The 24,601-nt window shown below is 38.4% G+C and overlaps 1 protein-coding gene across 1 annotated transcript in view; it reads left to right on the forward strand.

The window, feature by feature from the left end:
* pitpnc1a (phosphatidylinositol transfer protein cytoplasmic 1a) overlaps positions 1–24,601 on the forward strand; it is a 118,884-nt gene that overhangs the window by 76,473 nt on the left and 17,810 nt on the right. Inside the window, exons 3-5 of the mRNA XM_017685106.2 lie at positions 576–664; positions 2,118–2,125; positions 11,096–11,167. Of these exons, the coding sequence (XP_017540595.1) occupies positions 576–664; positions 2,118–2,125; positions 11,096–11,167 (169 nt within the window). The remainder of the gene's footprint in view (positions 1–575; positions 665–2,117; positions 2,126–11,095; positions 11,168–24,601) is intronic.

Consider the following 24,601-nt stretch of genomic DNA (forward strand, 5'->3'; position numbering starts at 1 on the left):
CAAGTAGAGCTGCAGCTGCATATTCAAATTGTTCATCTCGAGATCATGGTTGAATGGTCCGGCTTTAGATCAATGTAAATGAGCCGTTTCTCCCTAGAGCAACCATTAGCAATCCCTCACAGATGCTCTTAGACTGCTTTTATTACTGTTCTTGCAGCCCATAGCACAGCAGATTGAGCTGATAGCTTGGTACGCTATCTCCTCTCATTTAAGGAAGTGTTATTTGCAGCCAATGTATTATTGGCTGATAAATGGGCAATATAAATGATAATTATTGGTCTGACATTTGGATTACAGCTGATAATTGTACTGGTTAATTTGACACCGCATCTTTGCTTGTGCACACACTGACTCATTTTGATGCTGCAAAGTGGATTTTTTTCACGGTTTCGGCAAAGGACATCACAATTCATTCGAAACAAATGCTCCTGTGAGGTGCAGCAAACAAGAAATGCACTGAAGACTAAAGGCAGTATGCAGCATAGGCAGCAATGTGTTAAACTGCGATTTCCATTATCAGCCCAGAAAGTCTTTGTGCATCCCTCCTTATTATAATTGTTCTCTCTCTTTTTCAGCAAGCTACCCAGCTGGGCACGAGCAGTAGTTCCCAAGATCTTCTATGTGACTGAGAAGGCGTGGAACTATTATCCCTACACTGTCACTGGTAACCTGCACACCCCAACCTGCACCATTAATAACACACATCTCTGGTGGTATCTGTTTCAGTACTTTTTGGGGCTGACTTACAGAAAAAAGAGGTGTTGATTACAGTCTACTGACACTGTGCCCTGATGGGGGCGGTCAATTATGTTGCAGTTTTACAATTATGTAAACGTTATGCATTAAGAACTTTCATGCCCAAATTCGCAACTTCAGAATTCAGATATGACCCGCACATATAACCCCCAGTTTTTTTTTTGTTTGTTTGTTTTTTTGTATGGAAGCCTTTTTCTGCCATTTAGGAAGAAAAATTCTCAAGTTCTCAAAATAATGTCTTCTTGATATTTTGACTTAGTAAGTAAAAATCATGACTTATTATGTTACTTATTTTGACTAAGAGTAATAATAAGTTATTAGCCTTTGAGAAGGGTATTTGGTCTTTTTATGTGCTTATGTAATGAATTGTTACATTCACTTTTTGATTCCAAAATAGGGTTTGCAATAGCAGTTTAGTAGACCCCCCCTATGTTTCATTATTTTTCTCTGTTGATATATAGGCTGTATTTAAAAACATGTTGTCCTTATAGCTGCAGTATGTAAGCTTTGGGGATTTGGAGACCTCTCTGGCAGAAATGAGTAACTGCACACATTTTTTAAAAGAATGATTTGTAATGCCAGTTGTGCCTTGGGTCCATGTCCCAAGTTCATGAATTTGATGTTCGCAAGTGCATTGAAAAACTATTCAAAGAAAAGTCAAAAGTTGGTAAGGACATGTCTTCTGAGGAATTAAGCAGAATTATCTGCTATTGTCGTCAAATCTTCATAATTGTAACGTCTGACTTTAACCAAAACATAGAGCCAGACCTTTTTGAGCCTATGCGTGTAATGTTAATGCTATTTAACTACATATAATACTGGGCTTCCTTGAGGAGAGGTTCGAAAATGGTTAAACAAACACACTAGCATCCACAAAATCACAATTATATATAAAATAATTATTAATTAATATTCTAGAAATTTTGTTTATTCAAATATTAACACTTTTCTCAGCAAATAAACACAAACTACACAAATAAATAGATTTTGAAAATGTGTCTTGGGTGCCTAAGACTTTCGCACAGTACTGTATGTTCAGTCTCCCTCAGTTGAAATGCTAGATAAAAGCCCTAAAAGTAATGAAAAATGAGTCAATGAACTATTACAAGAACTTAAAAAATCTTTCATTAGTAATTGTTATACACCACTTGTCAAATTAGCTTTGCTCAGCGCTAATTAATGCTGTGGATTTGGGGGCATATAACAATACAGTGTAGATACAGTCCTCTGTTTTCGATTTGCTTGGACTTTCATTGTTCACGATTTGCATGAATTTATTTTTACTTGGTTTTAATTTCTCTCTCTCTCTCTCTCTCTCTCTCTCTCTCTCCCCCCATGTTGAACCTGCCTATGGAACTCAGAGTACACAGTGAGTACTGTACTTTTTTTTTCTTCTTCTTGAAATTAGAAACTGTCATTGCTGCTTTGTTTGAGACCTTCAGCTATACAGTGCCATCATGAGCACTGTATGTGCTATTGGTTCTTCTAGGGCCCAGCCTATATGTTTGTTGACCAGTAAAATCAACCAATATTAAGAGTACATGAATTTATCAATATTAGTGTAGACATCACTGATAGAACCCCAATATTAATAAATGACATATTTCCAGTGCCGATTAAGTTAATGTTATTAGCACAATACTACTACTACCACTATTACTACTACTACTACATAAAAATAATAATGATAAAAATCTATTTAGAGCTGCTTTTTAAATCACCCAAGGACAGTGTTAAGTAAGACTGCAATGAAACATTACAAGACCAGCACAATAGTAAATTCAGAAGAATATCAACAAGGTAAATAAAAGAAGGGGAAAAAAAAGAAAATGAGTGAAATAAACCAAATGCCAAGTGAAAAAGATGAGTTTTGAGGTTGGATGATAAGTAGACAATGTCGTACAATTGTGCAGTTCATGGGGGAGACTGTTCTAAAACTTTGAGCCAGCAACACTAAATGCCCCATCACCAACAGTTTGGAGGCTAAAGCAAACGAGTAACAGAAGAATGAAAGATATGTCAGGGAGAGCATGACTGCATAGATAAAAGGGTGGAGCAGGTCATGGAGGGGTTTAAAAACAAGGAAAATTACTTTGGCTCCCTGTACTTTTTTATATATGATACAATGTCCATGCATTAAGGTAAGCCTAATGTTATCCCAGGGTCTAGTATAGGTAAGAACACTAGTTGCTGAATTTAGCACACACTGTAACCTGTTCAAACTCTGAGCAGGGACAACATTACAATGGTCTATTCTTGAGCTCTCAAAGGCATGAATAGGGGTCTCAACTGCAGTGCAGTATTCTCATTCTTAATGTTCTTAAGGTGAAAAAAGGCTGTCTGGCTACACTTTTGGTGGATTAAATGACAGATTAGTGTCAAAGATGACTCCTAAATTCTTCATGTTAACGCATTAGAGTATGAACTCCACTGATATGTTTAACACTGTAAATGAATTTTCCTAGTTTAACCCTTTGAATGATCTGTATCAGTGCAGGCTGAAGCCCAGCTGGTTGCGCACTGTTGCTTTGACTCTGGTTCATATACATTTTTAAGCTTCCAGCGATGATCTCTCAATAAATTTTATTTCCACCTACTGATGTGACTTAATCACTAAAGTATATCTGAAGTCTGAAGTATAACTGTATAAGCAAAACACACCATTGATGCAGCAGTGCCAGCAATTTGGCAGACTGCATTAGACAGCGTTTGGAAACCTATGAATAAATCAACAAGCAACAAACTAACAAAAGCAACACCAAAGTTTAAAGCTAACATTCTCTCCAAGAGTCTTCACTGTAACAAGAATTCATGAGAGCAAGAGCACGAAAGCTGTGCTGCTTAAGTTAAAACCAGCACTTTTTAATTTTTTTTAAAGTCAGTGTGTGGGCTGACTGAAAATTTTGAAACTTTGGGTGATTTGAACTTTGCATAATAATTTGAAAGGTCATGAAACACAGATTCTTGTTCCATTACCTTGCTGTTCAAAATTCAGTCAACTCGGAATTTTAAGGCAGCATAACCATTATATATATAATATATTATATATATAATATAATATGTGAAACTCAAAACGGTGTTCAGTCATGGTTTTCCTGTTCAGGTTCATTTGAGACCTGCATTTACACAATGAAAAGGATGTTATAAAATTATTGAAAATAACATATACCTGTTTTATCCACTCATGCACTGTCAGAGAAAAAGTTCATCAAAGTACAGACAATGTAAATGTACTCTCAAAGGTACAGCAGTGGTGTTAAGGTACTCATGTACCTTAAATAAGTTCTTCCCTTTATGCAGTTCTGTACAAAGTTCTTCACACTCTGTACTCAGCCCTCCTGTGCTGAAAGGGAAGCTTCTCTCCTTGTGATTAAGTGAGGCATACAGTCACGCTCCCTGTGGAGTGAGTGTATCTGTGTGCACGCTTTACTAAGATAAGAACATTGCAATTCCACCACTTCAATAGCAGCTTCTTCAAGGCCAGTTGAACAGTTTAATGTATCACAAATCAGTTCCTCACGAAGTTCCTCACAAAATGATTTCCAGTAAAGTAGATTTCCAGTTTGTGTTATTGAACCATTTGGGCAAAGGCTATTGCTGCCTTCTATTTATACATTTATTTGTTTATTTATTTACCAGGTTACACTTAATGTGCATAAAACAGTAAGCCACAGTGAACTCTGTTTGGCTCCTGACCGAGGCCATGTTAAGCACTTCAGGGAAGGGCAACAGGACATTTAAAACAGGGCATTAAATGTAAGCATTAAAGACTTCTAAATGAAGACGGCAAGGCTGTTTATGTAATCACACACCACTTTTCATGCTCCCAAAGTGATTCGTTAGGCTACATATTTGTGTATAAATTTCTGAGTCCACAATTATTTATTTAATTTCCAGGCATTCATTCATTTGCCAGCATCAGAAAAAAATGTCAGCATTTGTTTGATAGAAAATTTCACAGAAAGATCAACAACTAAATATCATTTTTCAGTGTTTAGGGTGTCTAGTCGTCTAGACTTAAGGGTTTTCAAAGAAATCTGCAGCAATATCCCATCTAGGTTCAGTCTTAGAAGTCAATTGTGTTCTCTGCTCTTACAAGTAATCTCACTCACAAAATCTCTCAAAAATGAAACCTGTACTGTTTGTGATGACGACAGGTTTGTGTACCAGGTCTTGCATTGTTGTTTTGAAAACATTCTTTTGACTTTCCTCTTTCAAATGCATGCGAATAATGTTATAGCTAATCTTCAGATTAAGCTGAAAAAATAGTAATTTGTACTTAACTGCTGTTTTGAAACAAATCAAGGGGTGGTCTCTGACTTTCACCTGTATTGTCAAAAAATAATAATAATAGGAGGTTAATAGAAATAGCTTCCACATTAAGGTCATGCTGTCTACAGAGCAACAGTAAGATCACAGATAATGAAGTCTTTGTCCTGTTTTCCCATCTTCAGATTCCTTTTTATACTTCATCTAACAATATCAGCTTCACAAAACGAGGTCTAGATGTGAATAAATCCTATTTTGTATATAAAACAAGCTTTGTCTGGTTCTCTGTGCAGGGTCTTATTTATGTTTAGCCTCAGACCTGTAGGTTTTACGCCTTCCACAACCAAGTCAGGCCTTAAGATATGACTGAGCAACATGGCTGGATAGAGATGAGCAGAAACATAAATTTCTGAACCAAACTAAAAGCACTGTGGTATAATCTTTCTGGGCAGAAGCGTGCTGCGCTGAGGTAATAGCATTAGCATAATCAGCATTAGGTCTGGGCATGAGAGGAGAAGAGCTCCATTGAGTCTAATGGAGAGTGGAGAGGGCATCAGGAGTGTGCCAAGCTTAAAGGGACAATAAGAATGATTTTCCTTTAGAAAAAATTACTTTGGAGTAGAAACACTTTTGAGAGTCTTGAATGTTTTAGACCTGTTGGCAGCGGAAACAGCTGTTTGTCACACACCTGAAACACTAGACTTTTGAGATTTGTCCTCTAATAGTCCTGTGAATTAAATGTGGTAGTACCAGAAACAGCTTAATGTGTAAAGAGTATCGTCTGTTCCTTCACAGCGTACCACAATTAATGTTTTATTTCATGTATGATTATACAGTAAATGTACTATTGAGGACAGACATAATATAAAGCATCCACCTGCGATTTGATATTCAATAAACATGTACTCCTAGCTTCTTGTGTTGGTATGAAAAATTCCATGCTCCACATCTGCGCTATACAGATCATTAGAGCAGGGTGGGTCTAGTAATGAGTTTGATTAGATGCCAACTGATTTGGGTGGGTGTGTGCCATACGCTTCGTCCACTAAGCCAGGACAATCTGTTCAGCCCCCTGGAAGCTGTCCACTAAGATACCAGTGCCACGCTGTAGAAGTGTCACGATACACATTCTAATATAAATTTTTTCTATATGGGAGTTGTGAAATGATACACGCTGTGAATCGAATACAGTTGGATTTCATTTTATACGATGTGTGGTATAGGGAAACGTTTGTATAGTTTTGTATAATACAATCTGTGATATTCCGAACAGTGATAACCATGGACATGAACACAAAAAAAGGGAAAAGGTCCCCATAACTGGAAAAAACATTGTATTATTGGTTTGTTTCGCTGAACTTGGGTGGTTGATTGTCCAAGCTGCTTGAAATGGTGAGCTGAGAGCGTTCAGCTTGAGCTGGAACACTCATCCTCGCCTTCATCTCCTGTTTCAGAACACAGTCAAGTGTAATAATAATGGGCAAAATGTATGTGTGTCATGATGCGCATATTAATATTCTTATTTCTCTACAAGGTGATACGTGCCGTGCATCCAATGCAGTCTGATTACTGCTATAAAATGCATGATAACAGGAACGGTTTCTATATTTCTGTTTAACACTATCCTTGATGCTCCTAAAAGTAACAACCATCAATGTAAAAAGGCATGTCTCCGAACTGGAAAAAAACTGGTTTGATTAGCATAATTTGGACAATTCTCAAGTTAACTTCATATTCACCAGCTTCTTGTTTGAATTTTCCTTTCCACTATAGATAGTGCAGCAAGTACTTTAACAAATGCTTTAAAGGCTTCTTAAGTGCTATTCAGACCAGAATAGTTTTTTTCTGGTAGATGAGTTGTGTTAATGTTACCACAGGATGTCGGCAATGTTCATGACCCATTCACATGCGGTAAGAAGTCCTGGTATAAATTGCAGAGATGGGAGTGGTTACTCAGTTTACACGTTGCTGTCATACCAAAAATATTCAATGCGTATGTTCAGTTGATTGGATTGTGGACTATGAACATCAAAAAATAAAATGGCAGAAAAAAGTTGGATTCTACGCAGTGATGTTGATTGCTGGCTGTAAATTTCCAAGGTAATGTCATGTTTGCAAACAGCTGGGTAGGTGGTTAGGACCAATTGGTCCTTTTTTCTGCCATTTTATTTTTTGATGTTCATAGTTCACGAAACATGTTGGCTTGATTTGGACTGCAGAGAATTCAAGTAAATTCTTCTTTGAGAGCTTCCATGCAAAAAACTTGCATTGGAATTCTATACAGGGATTGGACAGGGTTAATATACAACTAATTTTAGAGCAGGTAAAAGCTGCCAGGAATCTTCAAATTACTGACATGGCTGGTTAATACAGGAGTGAAATGTCCAGTAATGACAGTATCCCTCTTCTACATGCGATCTAATCTCAATAGTGCATATTGTGCATGTGCTACAAGAGCCGGCCTGCATCTCAGATTTGTCTCCTATTGAAACCATGTAGCACATTAAGAACACTAAAACATGACATATAAAAGACCTGCAGCTGATTTGTATGTGACAAAGATTTCTGTTTTCTAAACTGCCTTTAGCCCCCAAACATTTACTGATGGTTGTAAAAATGTAATGGTAAACATGCTCTTGTTCCAACTTTTTTGGAATATGTTGCAGGCATCAAAGTTGGAATGAGTGCATATTCTAAGACTTCAAGTGTCATGTTTTTGTACCATCACCCAATTGATGCAGGTCAAACAGAATGTACTAATCATTGCTTTCTGTTTATATCAGCATCTCACATGTTTTGCTAACTTTCATGGAATTGAGATTTGTACAATAAGATATTTAGGAAGCCTCTGCAAGGTTTTTTTGCAAAGTTAAATCCATTTTTATTGCTTGATTAAGCAGATAATCAAATGCTAAAACTGGTTATCCAATTAATAGTCAAGCTAATTGGTAGATTACTTGATTACTTATGTAATATATAGTGACAATCCTAATGGCGAGTAAGGATTTCAAATCAATGTGATATACAGCCACACTGCTATCTTGGCCTGCCAGATGTGTGTCTCTCTCTCTCTCTCTCTCTCTCTCTCTCTCTCTCTCTCTCTCTCTCTCTCTCTCTCTCTCTCTCCCTTCTCTCCCTTCCTCTCTCTCTCCCTCTATCCCTTTCCCCCTTCGGTCTGGCAATGGTGAGTGGAGTTATTAACAAATTGCTGGTGCATTAGTTACTGCCGTGATTCTTACCTTTTCTCTGCTGTCTTCTCCTCTTCTTGTGCACTGAAGCCGTCTTTGATCTTTTCCCTTACGCACTTTTGCCGCACCCCATCCTTCTTTCCAACGGTTACATAATCTGAGCCCTATTGATCTCTGTAGTGATTGCTGGAGCTGGAGTTAATCTAATCAGGGCGCGGTGTGCCGGGTCTCCAGGGGACTCCAGCAGCCACGGGTTGTGCGCAGAGTAGAGGGAGGAGTGGGGGGAAGGATGGAGGAAGGGAGAGGGAGAGCGCAGAGAACAGTGGGGCTGTAAATCCAACAGGCCGGAAAATAGCTCATCATTACAGCCGGCTGCCACACACCAGGCTGATAAAATGCAGCCGTCACGAAGCGTGGCAGCCCACCCTGTGAGAATAGCAGCGGGAGGTGTTAAACAGCGGCCCGACGGAACTTTACTGGCCCTGGATCCTGCAGCAGCAAGCCCCGAGTGGACTTAAGTTGTGCCTTTGGATCTGGAATTGAGTTGTGAATAGTCAGTCCTCATAAACAATCTAAAAAAAAATGTTGTTTTTCCTCAGCAAGAGTGGATGCCTGCCTACAAGCTGTGCCATATGCTATTGATATGGTCACTGAATCTCAACCATCTGGTCCAAATTTGTCCTTAGACCTTTAAAAAGCTGTGGCTGTTGCACAGCTTGCCTCTTCGTGATAGCTCATCCAAGGGTATTACAGAGTAATCTTTCCGTCAGAGCACGTACTCAATCATTGTTGATTTAAAACACTTGAACCAGCAGACAAGTAGATACTCAGTGCTGTGCAAAAGTTGTAGGCATCTAAACACATTATTTCAGTCCATTTGTTATGGCAATATGTGTGTGTTTGTACTTCCATAAACACAACATATTAGAATAAATGGTAACACTTGATTTAGATAGTCCACTTTCCATGCTTTGTAAATACTTAATTTGCTTTCAAATTACATTCAACTAAATGTCATCTAAATTGACTAAAATCTTTAACTCTGATCCTGGCTCTAATCCCAAGCCTAACATTAACCTCAGTCCAAAACCTAAACCCAACCCTGTCCCTGGTCTTAGTCCTAACTCTGGTCCAAATCTTAACCAAGGGTTCGTTTGTAAAGAAAGTGATTCTATGTGGAACCATAAACGCACAAAAACACATTGTATGATTAAATTGTTCCTCAGATTGATAATGTGTGGTTTATGGTTCTATATAGAACCTTTTTGAAAAGGGCTCTATGTAGTACCAAAAATGTTTTTCATCCCCATCATTCCTTGCCCTTTTTTAGCAGTGTAGTTCGTATCTTGTGCGCTAGTTTGAAGAGCCATGGTTGGTTTCAGATGTCTACTTGGTAGCCCCAGCCATCGCTTGGGTCTATTAAATTCCATCAGCAGCTTTTGATCAGCTGAACCAGGTATTGACTGATAACTATAATAAATAATGGGCTGCCATGAGAAGAGGCTTAGAAAGGGTTAAACAAAAATATTGGCACACGCAAAATTACTACTTATTGTATTAATGGTATTTTTATCTATTGTACGCTTGAAGTTTTTCTAAGCTAATTAAAGCTTGCTGACCAGAGAAATACCTTTTCATTGTACTTTCTCAGGTGCCTAAAGGTTTTGCACAGTACTGCATATGCATTCAGTTTCAGTGTGTTTTGAAGTCTTAGTTCGGTCTTGCGTTATAAAGTAAACAAGCACACTGAGCCATGAAAAGTGTCTTGATGTTATATTTTTGCCTTTTTGCCCACCCTTAGTCTGGACCACGGTTCCTGTAAAGCTGTCCGCCCCACACCCCATCCCCATGCAAAAAGTACCATACAAATAAAATGGAACGGAATTTTAAGAATATGTTTTCAGGCAGTCTGTAGTAGAGACTGCTATTGCTTAGAGATCAGAATGCCCTGTGAGCGGTTGCTCTCCAAGGTCCTGAAGTGGGGCAGAGTTGCTGTGGTGCAAATGGGTTCAGCGTTGTTCTGAATGTGTACTGCAAGCCGTCGTTTCTTTGGTTTTGATTGTGACATGGTTCTGCAAATGGTGTTGCTGGGTTTCCACCAGTGTAAACTTTGAATGACTCATGTTAGTGGTTTAAAGCCCATGACAAAATAGCACAATGTTCTCAAACAAGGATAATGTGTGTAGCTGGATTTATACTGTTCCAGAAAAGAGCCCATAAAGTGTGAGTGGGAGGGAACATTACAGTACAGTCTAAGGGCGTGTGAATGAGCGAGGGCATTACAAAATAGTGTCATTTAAAGGAAACATAATATTATAGTGTGAATAGCGAGAACATTCTAGAACAGTGGGACTGAGGATGAACTTGTGAGTAGTAAGTGGAAGAGAACATTCTGGAAAATTCTTTAAATGGGAACTACCATTTTAGAACAGTGTGAATGGGAATAAACATTCAAGAATGATGTGAATGAGAATAGAGTGAATATGATTGAACTTTTTAGAACTGTGTGAATAGGGGCGATCATTCTATAACATTTTGAATAGGTGTGAACTTTCTAGAACAGTGTGTGTATATAGGTGAACTTTCTAGAACAATTTAAATGTGTGAGAACATTGAAGAGACTTCTAACAGTTATGCAAATGTGACGCACGAACCCAAAGTTTAGATTTGTTGGAGTATGCTGGATTTGTGTACTGTGGCCTTCAGAAGTCTACATAGCGCTTGTTTATCAGTAGCACTTTTGAGTTTTATTACATGGTCCAGTGTAGAAAATACTGAATGGGAATCAGGGAATCAGTTTAAATGTTGTCAGTTTGAAAATCTGTTAAATATTGCAATGTCAATTTGAATGAACCCATCTTTGTTTTTTTTTTTGTCTACAGTGCTCTTTCTTGCCAAAGTTCTCCATCCACATAGAGACAAAATATGAGGACAACAATGGCAGCAATGACAATGTGAGTAAGTACAAGTGGTATTTGTCTGTATGTGTTTAGTTTAATTTACTTTTAGCTCAAAATTCACAAAACCTGGCAGAGGAATAATATTCAGGACAAAATGGTCCTGACTTTGGGAAAGTGTAAATGTGATATGTTTCGTTTCTTCTTGTGCATAACCATTTCTTATTTTCAGTTTTTGCCCATTTATTTTCAGTAGGGAACCCTCATAGGCCTTCAGGAGGTTTAGAAAGCCTAATGATTTTAGCCAGCTAAAAATAAATATCGGTAAAGGTTCTAAACTTTTAATAGGTTAATGCAACACAATTTCAGTTGGTTTTGATCATTTTAAACTATTTCCATTGGTCCAGTCACCAAGATGCAAGATTTTATATATCCATCCATCCATCCATCCATCCATCCATCCATCCATCCATCCATCCATCCATTATCTTCCACTTCTTCGGGGTTCGGGTCGCGGGGGCAGCATCCTAAGCAATGAGGCCCAGACCTCCCTTTCCCCAGCCACTTCCACTAGCTCTCCAAGGGCGATATATATATATATATATATATATATATATATATATATATATATATATATATATATATATATATATATATATATAAATATATATATATATAAAATACGTTGCCACAAAATTGTGAAGTTGTTGGGCCCAAACCCTGAAAAGCAGCCCCAGACCATTATCCCTCCTCAACCAAACTTCTCTGTTGACTCTGTGTGCTCCGGTAGAAGCTGATCTCTTGGCAAACCCAGATTTGTGCATAAGAATGCCAGATAGTGAAGAATGGTTCATCACTCTGGAGAACCCATTTCTGCTGCTAAAGAGTCTAGTGGAGACATGCTTTACACCACTCCAGTTGATACTTGGCTTTGCATAACATGCCTTTAGGCTTGTATGCAGCTGCTGTGCCATGGAAACCCACTTCATGAAGGTCACAGTGCACCATTTTGTGCTGATGTTGCTTCCAGGGTCAGTTTGAAAGTCTGTAGTGAGTGATACAGCAGAGAATAGACCATTTTTCACATGTGTGCTTCAAGACTTGGTGGCCCTTCTCTGAGAATTTGTGTGTGTTCTACCTCAGTGACTTTTGTGACTAAGTATGTAAGTATGCTCCTAGATGCTTCCGGTTCACAATAATAGCACTTGCAGACTGCAAGGCTATGTGCTTTATTTTATAAACAGGGTAGCAATGGGTGTGGCTGAAACACCTGAACTCAATAATTAGTATGGGTAACGACTCTATCTGCTTGTTGTATGACAAAAAGCTTTGCTAGCACTTAGCCAGAGGAAATAGAGTCTAGCTTCTATTTGAGATATTTTAGTGGCTGCTTCACTGTCTCACTGTTTCTATTTACTGAGTCCACATAGCCTGAAGAGGGAATTGGTGCTGCCCCCCTCTTAATATTATCTCCTTTACATGGCATGGGGATATGAAGTATTAGCTCATTAAAGATTAAAAGAACACAGCCTTCCTGCTTATAACGTTTTTCCTCTTGTTTTATTTTAATGCTTATACATTTTTGCTCCCTTGCTATCACTGTGGAAACTATCGCAGACAAGAGATCTAAGTGAAAGTGCAGCAAAAGCCCCAGAATTATTCATTATTCTATTCTCTGACCTGTGACTTGTCCTGGACTGAGTCTTGGCAGAACTGCTCATTCTGATAGGCTTGGCCTACTTCCAGCCTGAGAGGCGCTATCACTATGGAGGGTGTTGAGCTGTCTGCGCCATGTTTGTTACTCACTCATAGCGTTGCTGATGTCACCTCGTCTACAGTGGCTATATCAAGACATCCTTGTGTGTCATTGTTAGTTGCCAAGCGTACACTTCTAGGTCTGTGGTCCGCACAGTATTTTTACAACAGGCTTAACTTCAGCCTCTTCATCCTGTAGCAGGCCAAATGCTTTTTATGATTAATGGATATTGCCTATAGTTATTTTTATATGGAATTTAATAGCTGTTAATCTAGTAGGTCTGTTCTTACACTGTCGGATAAACAGTACAAAATAGGCCTGTGTAATAGCTAAAAATAATTAGGATGATATAATAATAATTAATAATTGGATGGTATTTCCTGTGGTTTTTGGTAAATTTGGGATTATTGATTATATCGGTTTTCTGTGCTCTATCTGTGCGTACATGCTTTTTTTATATAACTTTTTTATATAACAAAAAAAACTGATTTTAATGAAAATAATCATACAACACAGAGTAACTTTGTCCTCTCATTTTGTAAAATTTTGCTTCTTTTGACGACATTGTAGGACCACTGTTAATAAAAAATAATAATAGTAGACTTTGAGGAAAAAAGACGTAACATTTTGAGAATAAAGTCGTAATATTTTGAGAAAAAAGGCATAATATTTTAAGGATAAAGTGGGCTAACTGTGGGGGGCTGTCATAATGCATTGAGTCTTGGTTGCTGTGCTGGCGTGCTGGAGTTCCACTCACTCCTGTCTCCTTGTGGATCTTTTTGATGGTCGTTCTCACTGTCTGTGAAAGTTCATGCCCACTTGAATGGCATGGAGATGTAGCCCCCAATAGCCGTGTAGACGACCCTGCCTGCGATTCTCCTTCAACAACACAGACAGACGGATTCCTCAGAGTCCGACTGGCTCTTCGTTCTAAACACAGTTTCCTGCTCCGCCGTTTCTTGTACTATAACAGGCTGGTGCTTATGTGCAGGAGAGACAGAGAGACTGAGTGTTTCTTTAATGGTGAATCGATATGAAAGTAGAACTCCACCAACTCAACGCCCCTCATTTTAACACGAGGAGGTGCTGCCTTCACTTTGCAAAGCCGTTGGCCACAATATTGCAACCTTTCCTGGTATAAATGCCACTTGAATTTCATAATTCTACGACTTTTTCCTTAAAATATTACGACTTTTTTCCTCAAAATAGTATGGCTTTTTTTCTCAAAATATTGCGACTTTTCTCTCAAAGTCCACTATTTTTATTTGTATTGGGTTTTTTTTTTGTGATAATTTTTTTTGTTTCCTGTTAATCAAGCTGCATTCCTGTTAATGAAGCTTTATCACAACATTACAAAACTACAGGAAATCAAAAACAACCCAAACCCCATTCCTCCCTGTCCCACTGGTCCATCTATCCCTGTTTTCTGTACATACTTTATACTACGATTTAGTGCAAAGGATGACATTTCAAAAATAAAAGGTAAAAAGAGAGAGAAAAGAAGGTTAGCCTGCAAGAGCCTACAATCATAGCATTTGTTCCAGTCTTTTTGTCACATCACAGCAAATGTTTCCTTTTTTATTTTATTATAAGAAGCCCTAAATTGCCGTTCTGTAATATGCATTTATGAAAATTCTTGTCAAAAAAAAAGATAAGAAGTTTCTGTAATACGGCCTCTGCAGTTCAATCAGTAGCACAAGCGAAACAAACTAGTTTTTTTTTCTGGGACTCTTTAAGCCGTGCTAATGTACGTTGCATCTTGATGTAAGGATAGGCTTGTTATCCGTCTGTCAATGTTAGTGGGCAGGGTGCTACACCTAGTTTTTGGTTTTTGCGATGGCAATATGTGTAGATTGTTGTCACTGCTGAACCAGAAGTCCAGTGGGTACGGCTGAATCTGATCGAACTCCTCCCACGTCATGTTTTAATTCGTCTAATTTCCGATTCCACCTAGCCAAGAGCTAATAAAGTGGCTTATCAGGGTATATAACATTTTTAGGTATATTACATCATTTTTATTAGACTTATGGAAATGTGTGGCAGTAATACCAAAACCTGTTAAATGTAAAAAAAAAAAAAAAATTATAAAGATTTTTTTACTATGAAATTCCAGGATTTAGTTAATGACAGTTGGTGGGTTATGTTGACCTGTCATATGTGCATTCCAGTGTTTAAAAACGTTCAGCGTTTTCAACTAGAACTCGTCTATCCTGAGTATTCTTGAGACGTAGGCCTGTAGAATGCACTTTATACCAGAATGTGAAAAAAGCTTTTTGAGTTTTGACAAATGAATGTGAACGTTGTCATGAGAGATTATAAAAGCTGTGTTGTGGCGTTCAGGACGGAGCAACATCAACAGGAAAAAAAAAACACCTGCAGGTTTCCCATGGCTAAAAACGTGACAGGGTAGACCAATGAAATAAGTCGTAGGCAGAAAATGTAAGCAACATGTGGGCATTTTATCATCTGGGCATGCTTATTCAGTCCAGATCAGTGTTGCTCTGTTTATGTTACCAGCCTGATTAACATTTTTACTCTTTATCAAGGCTTTAATTGTTCTTGAATCAGGCTGAGCAGTATAAGCTTCTGTTGCTAATAATGGCAGCACAGCACTTGTTTTTGAAAGGCTGGGCCAGACTCTGTTTGCGGTAGACATTCTGTGTCTTTTATTTTAATGCAATGCAATGAGTACCACAACACATTTGATCAAGAATATATGGGAGTGACAAATCTGGGTTGAAATAAAAATAGGTCATTTAATGGAGGCAAACTAAAATATACAATGTAACAAACACACAAACTCCGGTGTGGCAAACAAAGTAGGTATGAAACTAGCCTTAAGGCCTATTCAGACCAGATTAGTTTTACAAGGTGAGGTCGGATAATGTAATATAAAATCTGTGAATTTAGTCTCATCCGAATGCACCATGTCAGTCCTTTTTATGGCCTGCAAGCTCCCATAGCAGTAAAAGATTCCAGAGCCTTTTACCTTTTGTAAAATGAGCCATAGAAAAAAGGCTCAGGTTATATTAATCCAGTGCAAATTGAATTGGTTAGAAATGCAATAGTATTCTGTAGAAAAGAAGCTTCTTAAGTATGGGGACACTTGAAGAATCATTTACTTGATTTCTCTGTGGCTAATATCAAGCTGATGTGGACTGTACGGCCTCAAGTTTACAACCTCAATCTCAGAACTGTAACAGATGTGGGGGCGCTAGCGAGCCAAGACGGAGTAGAGACGAGTATTTCAGAGCTCCTGCAGATTTCCTAACATTTCACTGTTAAAAACGACCAATTCATACAGAACGTGACCAACATCAGTCGTTAAAAGTTTCGAGCTTCAGAAGGATAAACAATATCTGACGCTCGTCGCTAAATGGCAGATAAACTTCGCAAATTTAAGTACGACTGCAACACATCAAAGCTAGCAGCTAGCACTAGATCGACGAGGCAGCGCACACTAGAAGAGAAAGACCCACAACGCAAAAGCTCGGGCATGAGTGAGGAGGTAAAAGCTGAGATTTTAGCCTCCATTCGAGGTGATATTTCCAAAATCATAAGAGAAGAAATACGGGGTGCGCTGTCTGAAGACCTCGATGCTCTTAAGGCCGACATTAAAGCAGCGCGAGCCGAAATTGCTAGCAACGCTACCACAACACGAGCAGAAATCACCTCTATGAAAACAGACATTGAAGACGTGAAAAGTGGACTATCAACGTGGTCTGATGAGGTATCTACATTGCAGACCACTGTAACTGAACTCCAGAGCGAGCTAGCGAAGCTACGGGACAAGTGTGAGGATATGGAGGGAAGAATGAGGCGCGGAAACATTCGCATAGCCGGCATTGACGAGCGGCCGAATTCCGCTAGCCCTAACGAGGTCTCCAAAATGATCAAAGAAGTGCTGAAGATGGATCGGGACGTAAAAGTCGACCGCTCACACCGAACATCTACATCCAAGAAACCGCGAGACAGTCCCCGCGTTATCATTGCTAAGCTGCATAACGACGGAGATGCCGCTGACATTCTGAGAAGAGCCAGGGACCATGCCCCGCTGACCTACAATGGCAAAAGGATCGCGATATTTCCAGATTACACTGCCAGCGTCACCAAAGCTCGAGCTGCTTTCACGGATGCACGGAAAGCTCTACGAGGACGGGGCGACGTGCGCTTTGGATTACTTTATCCAGCAAGATTTAAAATCACCTATAAAGAGGACAGTAAGGAATTTCGAGATCCCATAAAAGCCATGGATTACATTAAAGAGACTATTCTCCCCACTACAGACACTGAAACTTAAACTTGCACTAAAAGCTACGTTGAGGCAACTTGCACCCTAATGCTCGAACATTGTTTTGCCTTTGGTTTAAGTTGCCTTTTCAATTAATAATTGTGAGTATGAACGCTTTGTTTTTCCATAATGGTAAGTTTCAGGAAAAATGCTCAACAGTGTTGCGTTTAACTACTCCCCTTATGTACAGTTAAAGCTAGAATAGCCTTACACGTTTTGTATGAATATTTTTTGAAGATCTCATATGTCGTTAAAGTATGTACATTTACTTATATCTGCAGGAGCTTGAACTCCTATACATTCTTTCTTTATATTTTCTCCTATCACTGGTATTGCACACAGCCAATCTTTGTGGCCTGTGTTTTTTGCCGCTCTAGGGTAGTGGCTAGGGACTTAAACCCACATTCTGCATCATGTTAGTAACATGTAAAGTTAGAGAAAGTTGTGTTTTTTGCGTTCTGATCCTTCTGTTCCCCGAGGATCTAACTACACTTAAACAAGCAACAGAGCATGTGTATGTCACTCTTGCAAGGTTTGGAAGTATTGTTTGGCAACGTCGTGGCACCCGCATTTTATGTCTTTATTTTGGGCTTTGGCATTTACCTTACCCAAATGACCAGTCCTGTATGTCAGCTGGTTGTCTTTGCCTCCAACACAATTTCTTAATGTCAGATATCTTATAAAATAGCCATGAGCACATTAACCGTAATAAGTTATAATGTGAAGGGTCTCCATAGTCTAACCAAAAGGAAGAAAACATTATTGCAACTCAGCCAATCAAGGTGTCAAGTAGCGTTTCTACAGGAAACACACCTATCAGATGATGAACATAAGAATTTGAGAAAGTCTTGGGCTGACAAAGTTTATTACTCATCACATTGTTCTGGTAGGAAAAGGGGTGTGGCCATATTAATACATAGGCAAATTAATTTCACCGAAACATTGGTACATAAAGACAGGGAGGGCAGACTTATATTGGTAAATGGGACAATTGATGGAACAGCAGTATCATTTATAAATGTTTACGCTCCCAACGAAGACATACCGGGGTTTGTCAAGTCAGTATTTAACACAATTGCAGAATACAGTTCCGGTCTGCTGATTATGGGCGGAGATTTTAATTGTGTCATGTCAAACTTAGACAGACAACCCATTTCTCAAACACCCATATCTAGAATGGGTAAAATGCTTAAAAACCTATCCACAGAAGCCGGATTGGTGGATATATGGCGGTCCAAATTTCCCAAAAAGAGAAACTTCACCTTTTATTCGAACAGACATGCATCTTACTCTCGGATTGATTACTTTTTCACGGCTAAAGCTGAGTTACACAGAATCGAAGACATTACAATATTGCCCATTACAATCTCGGATCATGCACCTGTTGTGATCCAGTGGGACATAGGCCTGACTACACCATTTAGGCAATGGAGACTTAACGCCTCCCTTCTTAATGATAAGGATTTCATTGCTCTCATCAAAACAGAGTTTAAGAATTATTTAGATACAAATAGAACACCTGAAACATCCCCTATTATGTTGTGGGATTGTGCAAAGGCTTATTTAAGAGGCAGTATCATCTCTTATGCAACAGCAAGAAAAGGGCAAAAGGCAGCCAAACAGCAAGAATTAGAGGAAAGAATAAGAGTTCTGGAATATAAGCATAAACAGGGTAGATCACCCAATATTTTGAATGATCTAAATACAACCCGCAGAGAACTCCAGGCCTTATTATCAGAAAAGATTGAGGGAAACCTACGTTTTGTCAAACAACAGTATTATGAAAATGGAAATAGGGCAAGTAGACTATTAGCCTTTAGACTTAAAAAACAGCAATCCTCAAACGTAGTTCAGAAGTTAAATCTAGGAGATAAATCTATTGTAAAACCGAGAGAAATAGCTGAAACGTTTGCAGAGTTTTATAAAATCTTGTACCAAGATACTGATACCTGTTCTGATGAGGCCAGTATAGCAAATTACTTACGAAATATAAATGTTTCTGAGTTACCGGATACAGTAGCTAAAGAATTGGATAGGCCAATTGAGGAAGGAGAAATAAAACAAGTCATTTCATCCCTCAAGAATAATAAGTGTCCTGGACCAGATGGTTTCATAAATGAATTCTATAAATGTTTTGGAGATATCCTCACTCCGCCTTTGTTGGATGCATATCGCTATGCTCTAGAAACCAAAACAATGGCACCATCGTGGTCTGATGCAACAATAGTAGTGTTGCATAAAGAAGGCAAGGACCCTACTAATTGTGGTTCATATAGACCATTGTCTATGCTCAATGGAGACGTACGTATTCTAACAACTATACTCGCTAGACGATTAAATTACATAATAACCCAAATTATACATCCAGATCAAACCGGATTTATTACTGGGAGGCACTATGGAAATAACCTACGTCGTCTATTGAACATTATATCTCACCAAAAAGAGAAGAAGTCTAACACAACTATAATCTCTTTAGATGCCCAAAAGGCATTTGATCGCGTGTCATGGAAATACCTAATTCAGACATTAAAGAGGTTTAAATTTGGGCCCAATTTTGTAGATTGGATACACACACTCTATTCATCCCCGCAGGCAGCTGTCAAAGTCAATGGTTTTAGATCAGCAAGGTTTAACCTAGAGCGCGGCTGTAGGCAAGGATGCCCTCTGTCACCCCTTTTATTTGCAATAAGTATCGAACCGCTGGCCCAACTTATTAGGGATGATGACGGCATTAGAGGAATTTTGATTGGCACAGAAGAACATAAAATCTCACTATACGCAGATGATGTTCTATTATATTTGACAGAGCCTGCATCATCAATACCACACTTAAAGGGAGTGATTTCCATATATGGACATTTTTCTGGCTATAAAATAAATGTTGATAAGACAGAGGCAATGGATGTCAATGGCAATGTCCCACTGATGGTAAAGCAACAAAGTGGTTTTAAGTGGTCTAAAGAGGGCATCAAATACCTAGGTATTAATATCCCTTTTTCATTACATGATCTGTTTCACGCTAATTACAGTAAAATATTGGACATAATCAAAAAGGATCTAGAGCGATGGGCAGCGTTACCTCTCTCCCTTTTTGGCCGTATAGAAACTATTCGTATGAATGTTCTTCCAAGATTGCTATATCTATTCCAAATGTTACCAATAGTAATTCCTAAATCCACATTTGTTGAATTGGATAAAATAATCTCAAAATTTATATGGCAAAATAAGCGCCCCCGGATAAAATACAAAACAATCCAAAGAAGTAAGGCAGAAGGGGGACTCAATCTTCCTGTTCTAAAATACTATTTTTGGGCAGCTCAATTAAAGCCATTAATCTCATGGATCCAAAACGACACTCATACACGATGGCTGAGCATTGAACAAACAATGAGCCCTGAGCCGTTAAAGGTCTTGCCATTTCTAGATATTTCAATAAAGGGTCTGTCATTGTGGACTAGAACCACACTCAACATTTGGAATAAAGTTAGAGCTGCATTTAAGTTGCCTAAAGCACTTTCAATTTTAACTAGCATTGGACATATTAAATCCTTCACTCCTAACAGCTTAGATAAAGGCTTTGCAAAATGGGCTGATCAGGGGCTCATGTCTATTCATCAGTTAATTGATACAAACAACCTTATGTCCTTTGAACAACTATGTAGACATTTTCAACTTCAAAAAAATGATTTCTTTAGATATTTACAGTTGCGCTCTTTTCTGACTACACACAAAGAATGGGAAAGAGTGCTGAACCCCACACCAATAGAAAATCTCTTAACCCAATTTCAAAAAGGTGAAAGGGATAAGAATTTGATAACAAAATTTTACAAGGTATTTTTATCAATGAGTCGACATGAACCTGTTCAAACAAAACAAAGATGGGAGGCAGAGACGGCCAAAACCATTACTGATGAAATGTGGGGGGGGGCATGGACAGAGGTACATCAAACTACAAATTCAAATATGTGGCGGGAATTTAAGTGGAAAATTATCAGCAGATATTTCAGGACACCGGATGTTGTCGCTAAGATGGACCCTAGAGTACCGAGCTTATGTTGGAGAAACTGTGGCACAGCAATACCTAACCACACACACATCTTCTGGTCATGCCCTAAATTACAAATCTTTTGGGACAAGGTGTATAGGACTATAAATCAGATCCTCCAGGAAGTCATACCAAAGGATCCCACCGTCGCATTACTCGGTATCTTTCCAGCAGGTATACAGGGTAGAGCTAAATTATATCTCTTAAATATCTTTTTTGTAGCAGCCTTGAAATGCATTACTATTAAGTGGATGCAATTAGAGCCACCCACCTACAATGCTTGGGTCCAAAAAGTTGGCGAACTGTACCAAATGGAAAAAATAACATACTTACTAAGACTCCAAAAGCATATTTTCAGTTTACGGTGGGACTGTGCTAGAGCACTACTCAGGTAATGCCCCAGTTAGTAAACGTGTTGCTGGAATGTTGGGTACCGCGACCTTGCCACTTCAAGTAGCTATTTTATTTAATCATTCATTTATTTTTCCTACTCTTGATTTATGTGATGCTGAAACCAAATGGAACCTGTTGTAAAACAATATTTTGAGATGTTTATTTTATTTTACTGAATGTCAGCACAATGCTCTCTAATTACCATCTGAAGTACAGTTGTATGACCTGCTCTGTTGTTAAAAATTCAATAAAAATTTTAGTTCTAAAAAAAAGAACTGTAACAGATGTTAAAATACTCAGAAAAGTGTTAGCTTTTATGCAGTGATGTTGGCTATGAATTCTCAAGTGAATGATGATACTAATGACAAAGAAGGAGGGTTTGGGTAAACTAAATGAATTGTTTTAACCTATTTTCTGCTCATGTCTCAAGTAAAGGCAGTGTGTAAATCGAGTAGCCGCTCCTATCTCAGTTATTTATACTGAGATTTTTTTAACCCTTCGCAACTGGACATAAACATTGCAGACGTCCTGTTGTAAAATTACATTACCTCAACTCCCCTTGTAAAATGCCCATCATCTTAGGGCTTCAGACTAACCTTCAAATCTACATGTGCAGTTGTGGTCTTCAAAACTAAACCTGCTGCATTTTAGCGAAATTTTAAAGAAGTGATTTGCTTCATAGTAATGAAAATAGTTAGTCCACTCTCTACGCAGCTGTGCTCTCAGACACCAGAGCTTTAATGGAGTTAGTTTTGTGTACATTGGTATAGTGTTGTAGATGTAGTACATCACCTGTCCGGCACTGTATGTTTTCTCCAGAAATGTGGTTGTGGAGTGATGTACCAACAAGACAGTTGTCATTTTATGATGAAAAGAATGACCATGGGCTATTTGCTATTTGCGATGTAAACATACTTATAGTCACTGAAGCAGTCTGGTCACTGTTGAAGAAACCTCCTCACTTAAAGTGGCTGCAGTTGTTATCCCTCTTCTTCCCGTCTCCGTTTCAGAACTTTTTTGTTATTCTTGTGAAGAAGTAAGCCCACACAGAAATCAGAAATAAAGCGATATATGAGTTTCAAATATGACATGTTAAATATAAAATCACATATCAGTTTCAACTTAGCATATGTGGATTTCCCATATATCCAAGTTATCTTGGTCACATAGGGCCATATATGTGACATGCGTGCCAATTTATTAAAAGTGAGCCATTTTTAAATATGGGACAGATGTACACATACATACATATATTTGTAACATATGTTTTACAATTTATAATAGAAAACATTATTATATAAAATACATTTATTTAAGCAATAGAACAGGAGAGGGGAGTGTGTTATCTCGAAGTAACGTCACGGCTGTGATGTTATTTGCGATAACACACTCCCTCTTGTGTTCTGCTGCTTTTACACAACAAATAAATAAAGTAAGAAATAAATAAATTGTGCTGTGAATGTGGTATTTAGTGTGTGTTAATGTCAGCAGTTCCTCCAGCCAGATTATAGTTCCTTAACAAGTGGCTTGGTGCTATGTCAGATTTTACAACAGTTAGTTCCGGCCTGACCATTCACAAGCTGAATGGTATCACTTCGCTAAGACACCGCTGCTAAGCAACAAGTTTGATGAGTTTCTACTTCTTACTTTGCACACAAACAGAAAATGGATACTTTTAAGATCACATTTGACTGGCAGCCGATTTGGTCAGACTCTGAAGATGAGACTGCACTAAATTCCCAAATGTTTGTCACCACTGAGCAGCTTTTCAGTCAGCAGTTGTGACAGAAGAACAGCTAAACAAACTGAAATCAGCACGAAATCAACCAAATACCATTTGCCAAATGTGTAGTCTGATCCTCAGAGTCTGACCAAATCAGACTGAGCCATAAAACTGCCATAATAAAAAAACAAGAAAGCTGCTCAGTGGTGATGATAGTTTCGTAGTTTAGTGTAAAGAGCTGGAGAACGAACTGCAGGCCGTGCAGCGATTGAGTGAACAAGCCGCTTGTTAAGGAACTATATTTTGGAGGAAGGAGCTGCTGACATTAAAACATTAAACGCCACATTCACGGCTCAATTCATTCATTTCTTACTTTATTTGTTTAACTGTTGTATAAAAGCAATAGAACACTTGAGGTCGTGTGTTATCGCTATAACATCACTCGCCTTCAAATGTGATCTTAAAAGTATCCATTTTTCATCATTCTCATCCTGATGTCCTGCCTCTTGAATATCATACCTCAAGTGCCTGAGACTTTGAGTGAGAACTGAGGCCGAAGGCAATGAGCTTTGATACTTGAACGGGAAAGATGATGCCTGAGGATTGAATCTGTAAACAATGATACTTGAATGATGAAAGCTGAGGGCTTATTAGTTGTTGTGGTGCCTAAGGCATGATATCTGAGGGCTGATTGATAAGACTTTAGAGAATTGAGGCAGTGAGGTCTGATTCTCGAGTACCTGAGGAATGATGGCGTGAAATGTAATACCTGATTAAATGATGCCTGTGGGTTGAGTCTGTGAATAATGATGGAGATGATGTTGACACAGGATGATTTTCTTATCCACTGGGGCTTGTCTGGTGTTTGTACATTTCTTTTTTCAGCATAGAACACAGTGTGATTTTTTTTTTTTTTTTTCTTTCAGTTTTTTAGGTACTCAATCAGCCAGCCGTATTCATAACTTGACTGCATTTAGTTTTTGTTCAGGATTCCTCTGAGGAACATTTTTTGTGTATTGTCAGTCTGTAAATGAATGTGCTTGACTACATAGCCTGTGATACTGCTTGACACAGCTTCTTTTCCTGCTGTGAACATTTCTGATACAGTTACACACACAGTGTTCTCTTTATTGGAAATACCTATGTACCTGCACTCACTGGGCATTTTCTGAGATTAAGGTACCTTATAATTCCTCTATAGAGTCAGGATACGTGATTAGAATAGGCAGATTTTTTATTTTTTACAAGGTAAATAATGTAAGTCAGGTAAGTGGACTTTT

The sequence above is a fragment of the Pygocentrus nattereri genome, chromosome 14, assembly GCF_015220715.1.
Source record: "Pygocentrus nattereri isolate fPygNat1 chromosome 14, fPygNat1.pri, whole genome shotgun sequence".
Lineage (NCBI taxonomy): Eukaryota > Metazoa > Chordata > Actinopteri > Characiformes > Serrasalmidae > Pygocentrus > Pygocentrus nattereri.